We start from the raw sequence: 8,938 nt of genomic DNA, 5'->3' as shown, positions 1-8,938 counted from the left end.
GGAAACAAAAAGAAGCTGCTGACAGACACAAAAACAGCCTTGTAGGAATGATGGGTTCAAACCAGCATGCCCCCTCTCTCTCTCTCTTTCCTTATATTCGCTCCCTTTCTTTATATTTACTTCACTTTTTTCATCTTAAGTCCTGCTCACTCTTTTTTTATCTTGTTGTATGTTTCTCATTTAATCTTTCTCAACTCAGTGGGGACTGAGAGAAGGCTACGTTGTTTTGATTAATCTCTTTTTTTTGAATAACTCAAAAACTAGTCACTGATGGATGAAAGGATGTACTGAGAGATGGCTGGTTGGTGGCCTGTGGGATGTGACTGGATGGCTGTACATGGAGACTTCTGTGTAATAATAACAGCACAGGAAGGGTTGCCACAGCAACCATGGAGACAGGAAGCAGCCTTGAGAGATTTGAAACTTGAATGAATAGACATGGGTAATACTATATTCATTTGAAAACAGTGATCCCTTTTAAAGTAAATTTTGATTATTGTCATCATTTCTTTTCTCCTCATCTTTTTAACCATGTGGCTGATGCTGCGTCCATGTCATATTGGAGTTAGGGTAAAAAGCATTTCTGACTTGAAAATGGAGTTTACATCAACATAAATGTTGTTGTTGTTGTTGTTGTTGTTGTTATTACTATGCAAAAACTCAAAATTGTTCGAAGTCTTGATATCCAACTTGGAAATTAATAATACAGAAACAAATATTGATGATCCATGTCGGCCAAAATTTGTTGTTTAATGTAAGTTAAACCCAAATGAAATGGATGGTGTCCTATATTATTAATGTTTTCAGCCATGCGTGTGGCATGGCTCTAGGAATGGCTATGTCGGTCCACCACTTTGGTCCAGACTGTGATATTTTAACAACTGTTGAATTGAATGCCAGAAGATTGCCTGACTTTTCCTCTAACATCTGGTTGATATTTGAGTTTCTTAAGTGAAATGTCAGGAGAACTGCTGGGTGGATTGCCATTCAATTTGCTACAGATATTAACGGTGTAATAACTAATATAATATCTTTGACTTTCTTAAATTTTCATGTAGAACCATCATCAGGTCAAAATTTCCATTTGTCCAATACTTTTTTGACCAATTCCTGCAAATTACATTCCCATCAGCCTCAGCTGTACTTAAGTGCTAGGTTTAGTGCTATTTAACAATTATTAAGATCCCTAACATTGTAAACATTATATGCACTTAACATCAGCATGTTAACAATGTCATTGTGAGTGTGTTAGCATGCTGACGTTAGCATTTAGCTTAAAGCACAACTCTGGAAAAGTACAGCCTCCCAGAGCCGCTAGCATGACTAAACAGTAGACTTAGTCACGATTATATGACCTCTCCTTAACTCACCTGTGATACATGGCTCTTAAAAACACATCTGTGGTTTCCATGGTGACCTGTCTGCTCCATGTGTTGTGTGCAAGGATGTATCTGACAGCAACAACCTCATTGTTCTTCATCCAAACGCTTTCTTCTTCTTGCTGTCTGTGCTTGTGTTTATTCTTAGTCACTTCTGTCCCAGTCTCCCTACATCTCTCTTTCCAGTGAGGTATTCACCGAAACATTTCCTATTTCACTTTACAGGTGATCAAACAAGCAATTGTCCCATGCAGGGCATGAAGTTAACTTTTTTGACCACCAGCCAGTTTTTTTTTTGCCTCATAAAAGGTGAAAAACTGTATTACTGTGTCTCTATGATCCTATCCTGTCCTATTCATGGTAGCCTACTCGTGGACATTGCGCCGTCATCATGTGCTGTAGTAGGGAGGCCCGCCTTGATAATCCTGCATAGGGGCCCGGTGTTGGCTCGTTACGCCACTGCATATAAGAGATGAGATGACTGACAAAATCAGGAGTAGCCTACGCGCACCACAACAACAAAAAAACACTGGTGAATGCGCACCATAACACATGAGTTGTTGCAAAATAGTTGCAATTTATTTTGTATAGTTCTTAAAAATAATTTTTTTTTTGGGTAGAATAATAATTATTACTATTAATTAATTACTCTGGGCTGAGATTTTCTAGGAACCTTACCAAAAAGGCTCAGGATGCTGCAAATGTTGGTATAATATGAAAACGGCTGGTGGATTTAAGACACAAAATAATAATTTATTGAATGAATCAAATATGAAATCAAATATGAACATATCTTTCATTGTCAGTGGCTTCAGTGGGATCTTTACATTGTTAGTTAATTTCCTAACCTGGCCTGGGACACACATTCATACGGTTTAATAAAGTACTTATTTGACTCTAACTTATCATTGCACGTGCAAAAACGAGCGTAGCTGTCCTCAATTTAGGTCAAACTGTACATCTCATCTGCGTTTTTTCCTGCATCCACTGTGTGTGATTGTGTGTGTGTGCGCGTCAGTCGCAGGGGGAACGGAGCAACAGCCCTGCCCGCTGCAGACAGCCGACCGATTGAAACAGCAGCCGCTGACTTTAGAGTGGAAAAACGTTACAGCGTACATTGATGTTACAATGTATACATGTTGGCAGGACGGTCTGAAATGTTTTGCATGGTCTTTCGCTGTTCGTTTTGTTAGTAAATGTGAGATGTTCGAGTCACACGTCTCGTCTTCATAACAGAAACAAGGAAATAAATTTTAACCGTTCTTACTCCCGTTTGGTCAGTGGCTGCACGTGGGACTGCTGGGATTGTGTGAGTAATGAAAATGCGATAGAGGGCCCCGGCTGTCAATCAATGCCTTCCAGTGATGCGGGCCCCTGATTGGACCAGGCCCGTAAGCAACCGCGTACCCTGCTTACCGATAGTTACGCATCTGAATCACTCAATTCTCATTGGCTACCTGCCAATGTGGCAGGTAGATTGACAGTGTTACCCGCCAATTGCAAAATTCACCCGCATTTGGCGGGTGGGCGGGTGTTAATTCCATGCCCTGGTCCCGTGTCACATAAAGACACTGTACAGTCAAATATCTGATAAAATAATTTTTTGCTGAGGAAAAACCAGAAAAATCTAAACACTGGAGGCAGTAATGCTTGAAACTATTTATTTATCAAGACAAACCAGCTGTTATTTTTTAATAAAACAATAGAGAAAGACACAATAAATTATTTAAGTAAAGCATCGTGAATATTTTTCTGAATACAGCAAAGCAGGTTTTTGCTAAAACGAACAACTTTTGTCTGAGTTGAAAATATGACCATACAATCCCCACAATGCAAGCTGAAACTCTGGACCAAATCTTATACAAAGCACGATAATCTGAAATATGTCCAGTGGGTTATGACTCTTAGCTGACGTTAATAAACAAACAAAAAAGTCCAAACAATTACACAAGCAGGTTTATATGTCTGAATTTGAAATACATGCGGTTCTATTGTAAAGAACTGTAGGAGAAAACAAACCCGTTATGAGAAAAAAGAGGAATGTCACTTTGGAGCATGCAACAATGGAATGTGCTGATAACGCCAGAAAACACAGGATACACACACACACACACACACACACACACACACACACACACACACACACACACATCCCTCACACATGCATGAATATATAGCAGATTTCATAAAAGCTCTTGCTCGAGTAACTATACATTTAGCAACAAAGCATCTTGGAAAATGACACGTTACCTAATCACCATCTGGCTCGAAAATATAACTATTTTACCTGCCAACCTTCCTCTGTGAAAGTTGAATAAATCACCCACTTTGTACGAGCATTGTGTTTATCTTTGTGTTTTTAAAATGCAACACACAGAAATGAAAGCAAACTTTGCATAAGAACAGAAGACAGAAACTTTACAGCAAGGTGAGGCTACAGCCAAGAAGTGTGTGGGTGTGTGGGTGGAGGTTGTCAAATTACTTGGAATGTGACTACCACACAACCTGACACACTTTTTTGGCACACCTGCCAAATAACACCTGTGACACATGTACATAAAAGCGCCAAAAGCTGATCAGGTTTCACCGTAACCACGGGATCGTCTCAGTGTCCAGTTATTCTTTTTTTGTCTGCCTTTTACAACAAAAGTAGTGTGTAAAATTCCTTTTTCTCTGTGTAAGCGGGCCTAAACGTGTGACACATGGGATGGGATGATGGAGGGATGACTGATGATGGTGTCTTTTATTTCTCACAGCTGGTTCATGTGTTTGGAAATGATAAGTAGTTACTTTGAATTCTTGTTCTATTGCTATGATACTCTAGCTACACACACACACACACACACACACACACACACACACACACACACACACACACACACACACACACACACACACACACACACACAGAGTTATATTACTCTATACCCCGTTTACACGTTCATGGTTATTTTGAAAAACTGAGACATTTCCCTTCGTTTGTGCCCTTCGCAAACGGAGAATTGCCTCTGAAAACGATTTTTTCTAAAAACTCCGGCCAGAGTGGAGATTTTGGAAAACTTTGTTTGCACATTTGCATGTAAACTGAGACAAACGAAGGTTTAGGCAGCCGAGGAAGTGAGGAAGAGAAGAGAGAGGAAGTGATTTGTTGCTATTTTCGGGATTCTGATTGGCTAACGTGGGCTTGAGCTTCTCGTTACACTGCCACCTACAGGTTTGGCATGCTCGTGATGGCATTGACGGCATATATACACGGGTACGTGTAAATGAACACTTTTCTGAAAACTGACAGCTGTGCACAATGTTATTTTTGAAAACGGAGAAATTGAAATTTTATGAAAATAGCCGCCAACGTGTAAACGTAGCCCGTGTAAACGTAGCCCTAGTCACTTTAGAGACGTGGGCGTGGTTAGCTGATTGACAGGGTCAGACTCACATGAGGGCTGTGGTGTTGTTGATCTGATTGAGCCCAGCCATTGCAGGTGTATGAGATGAGATTCATTCAAGAGATTGGCTGCTGTTGAAAAGTCAAAACATTACCTCCTAAGTCCTTTTCCTAACCACTTTTCCTTATGGTAAACGTCATGAGGTCAAGGAAAGGTGTGAAGGAGAATTCAAAAGGAATAAGGATAAGACAACCGCAGTGCAAGGAGAATCCGACTGCCCTTACACTCTGCTGCAATCGTGCAACGGCGGGTGTTATTGGCGGTGAGTCTGCCGGTGAAACAAGCGCATATGAATACTTGGCCCGTGCTTTCTAAACGTTCATGCAGGCTTAAAAAAACAAAAAAAAGTACTTCATCACCATTTTATTTCCCTTCTTATTCTGCAATAATGATGTTGTTTCATGTGAAGAACTCACTGCATGTCATTTCTTTATTATAAAACACTGATGTTGCTTGTATGAAAGATGTTCAGCAAATAAAGTTTAATCCCGATTAGGATGATTGTATGAAAATAATTGTTAAATGTATGCAAGATAAGCAGAACGCGTTAGATCTACGAATCTACTGTAGGCTACATATTCTATGTTATAAGGGTTAGATGGTTGCGGGTGGGTGAAAGAAATACATTATTAAGGAGGACAATATTCTCTAAACTGTAAACACAGTGGAGCCGTCCGCTATACTGTGCGCATTTATGCACAAGGACAGCAGTCAACAGCGTCACTCCATTGATTATTTCATAAGCTGAGTTATGTTTTCTCTGTCAACTACAGATTTTAGTATTGCTGTTTAAATATCCCACGATATCAGCTACAGTGACATTACTGCGCGCTTGGAAATATTTACAGTTACTAAAAAACAGCATTCTCATCATTACAGTAAATCTTTAAAGAAAATACTTATACATCACTACAATGCATCATTTAAAAGCAATATCCTACAGAGACTGTAGAAAGGGTGCAAATAACTTATTTGGGAGGGTGTTTGTGGGGTATTTCAGGTAACTGATTTGAATGCCGTTAGAGCCGATCCGCACAATTGTCACATAATATTCCTACTTTTACACATGGTCATAATAATGTAGTCATATCTGTAGTGATTTTTTTTAACAAAACATATATATTGAAATAAGCCATTAGGGGTGAACAGGTAACTTGTTTCAGACGCTGCACTGGGCTATAAATACACAGCTGTCCAGTGTGCTCTGTAACTTTGGATTCAGCGGTTCATTCATTCACAGTTCTGTTAACACATGCTCACTGTCATTTTAAGCGTTGGAGAGGAGAGTAAAGTTCTCGCATTAACCGTTTATTAAAACACTCAAACAGTGCCAAAAAGTACATTTACTTTTGTTTTAGATGTGTTGCAATGTCTCAAAGAAAATGAAATGGAAGCATTGATCCACCTTTCCTTATCACTTAGACAATTCGAACGGCTCTTATCATGGCAGCCACTTAACTACTTCCGGGTCATTTCACTCCGTTAGGAACCTTCCTAAGCAAAATAGACTATTCGACCGCAGCCTATGTTTCAGGAAGGAGCAGCACGCGGCATGCTGACTGCTGAAAACCACAATTGGATTAAAGAGACATTTTCTTGTTTCCCACAATACAAACTTTGTAAATTCACCTTTTCAAAACTTGCGGGCTCAACGAAGGACGGGGTGGTCAACGAAGCAAGGTCCGCAGCACGAATTAAAACAACAGCTGGGTGAGTCAGTTTAACACCGCACAACCCCTCTTAGGTAGGAAAGTATACGTTCATCCAGGCAAGCATAGGTCTCATTCTCACGCTAAATGCATCGCGCAGGGAGAGGAGACCCATACCATTAATGTTACGAGCTAGGTTTAGTAGCTGTGTTCCTTTGTTCTACGAGCCTAGGTTTAGCTTAGCCGTGTAACACACACATACACCGGTATCAGTTGTATTTTCAGCAGAGACCAAGAACATTACACTAATTCCCACATATCTCTTTTTCACTGTGGTGCTGCAGCAGACTTGCAAAATGGGGTCAGATTGTGATACTTATGAGCATCTTCGTGAGGTTATAAAGCAGCCTGACAAAAAATCAGTCAAGCTGAATATGTGAACATGCTGATTGAAACCGCTGAAGTAGCTGCAATCTTTTATGTTATATCTTGAAAGTGGCTCCTCTCTCATCCAGAAGTGCTGGTAATCTACGAACAGGCAGCTTGATTGTCCCTTTTCTGTTTGACTCCTCTCCTAAAAAAAAACTCTCTTTCCTCTTATGTGTTCAGGGTCTGAGGATGCCAGTTTTATTCATGTTAGCAGAATTCCAGTTAGCATTTGGAATGCCAGGAACGCTCAGAAAACTGGGCAGAGCACAGCAGTTTGATCTCACTTTTCTTTTCATGTGTTAGAGAGTGATGAAGGGAGAGAGGGAGTGTGTGCTTTAGAAAGAGGGAGAGATGGAGTCAGTGAGAAAGGGAGGGATGGAGTCAGTGAGAAAGAAAGAAAAGGGGCAGGAAGCATATGGATGGATGGATAGACAAAGGGAAGCGTGAATATATGCAGACAGGAATGTGTGAAAAACAAGAAGGCTTCACTAATAAATAGAGCAGTGAAGATTTTAATAATAACTACTCTTTTTGTCTTTAAGGATGGAGCAGAAGCCTAGAGCGAATGTGTGTTTGAGTGCGTTAGTATGCAATTCAGATCTAGAGGGTTGTGGTTAGCCTAATTTCACATCAAGATAAAGTGTTATTTTGGTTTACACTTCCTCCAACCCCTCTCCCTCTCTCATTCTGTCTCACGCTCACGCATCTCAGCATGCTTCTGGCTGAAGAAGGGCTTAAAGTTCCTACAAAAACTCTTTTTATAACACGAAGATGCAAATATATACACATGAAATATGAATAAACTGTTTACACAGTGGTTGGAGTCAAATTTGAATTCAATCAAGTTGGCATCCATTAAACTCCTTAAATCAAAATGTAACTATGAGTTGATTATAATGTTTTTTCATAGTGTGGTATGGTAATGTTTTTGTATTCCAAAGAATCTTATGAATTTGGTTTTTAGAGGAAAGAAATTCCAATTGAAAAAGGGAAAATTTATACTCCAAGTTGCTGGAAAGTTAAATATAACAAGTTTGGCCTATGTACAGAGAAAGGTAGGTGGTTTACTTGCAAGGACAAATGTCACAGTGTATGATGCGAGCTGTGTTTTTTTTGTCAGTCAAAATGCTGCCTCCTTCTTTGCTGCATGTGTGTCTGCGTTGCTGTAATTATATGAAGTCCGTTGCAAAATAGATAAAAGAGGAACTTGTCCAACAGTTCCAGATGCATGTGCCAGTCTGGGTGTGTCAGCGAGGGGGCTGGGAGGGACACGCACACTCACACTTTTCATGGTGTGTGAGGAAGATCTCATCTATGACCCAGCGCACCTTCAGCCTCTTAGGGCGCTGATACAGAGTGAATTCTGGGACGTACTTCAGCACCTAAAAGGGTCAGAGAATAAGACAGCAGGGGTGAGAAAACGGATTCACTTTTGCCTGGATTGTTGGTAGGTGTTGGAAATACTTTGTCTATTCTAGGGGTGGGTAACTTAAATACTTTTAGGTACCGGCCAAATTGCCTCCACAGTATCAAGTATTGAAAAATGCCTTGTCATTCAATACCAAATTTCAATAATGAAGAATCAAATTCATGGTATCTGTATTGAAATTGTATGAACTACACCCAGCCATGGTCAACTCATTGTAGCTGATGCCAATAAATCCACTTTGAAAGACAGAGACATGAGAAATGTAGAGAAAATAATGAAAAGCTGATCTACAGTCTTTTTTTAAAGAACAAAAAACTTGGCATTGAAGCAAGTGAGATGCCAAAATATAGATTAGATAGCATGCAAGGTTTCTAAGAGTGCAATGGTTTACTGTGAAACTCTGGGGGCACTTCCACCCTCTTGTTAATTATAAATGACCACACTGAAATTCCTGTATTATTTTAATATACAGTTTATTCATTCGTATTTGTTTTCAGGGTAACTTGGAGCTGGAACACTTCCCAAAAGGGAAACATCCAGGACATATTGCCAAGGGACTCACTGCTGACTGTGCAAAGACAAAACCGTATCTTAGAAAACATACCA

General features: G+C 39.9%; 1 protein-coding gene across 2 annotated transcripts in view; it reads right to left on the bottom strand.

Annotated features, from left to right (window-relative positions):
- Window positions 1–3,026: 3,026 nt before the first annotated feature.
- pdgfd (platelet derived growth factor d) overlaps window positions 3,027–8,938 on the bottom strand; it is a 79,193-nt gene continuing 73,281 nt past the window's right edge. For both annotated transcript variants that reach the window (XM_078246344.1, XM_078246346.1), the window contains one exon: window positions 3,027–8,285. In XM_078246344.1, coding sequence (XP_078102470.1) covers window positions 8,151–8,285 — 135 coding nt within the window. In that variant the 3' untranslated portion in view covers window positions 3,027–8,150. The remainder of the gene's footprint in view (window positions 8,286–8,938) is intronic.

This window comes from Sander vitreus, chromosome 3, assembly GCF_031162955.1.
Source record: "Sander vitreus isolate 19-12246 chromosome 3, sanVit1, whole genome shotgun sequence".
NCBI classification, from domain to species: domain Eukaryota; kingdom Metazoa; phylum Chordata; class Actinopteri; order Perciformes; family Percidae; genus Sander; species Sander vitreus.
The sequence above is the reverse complement of the archived record's forward strand: the minus strand, read 5'-3'. Positions and strand labels throughout refer to the sequence as shown.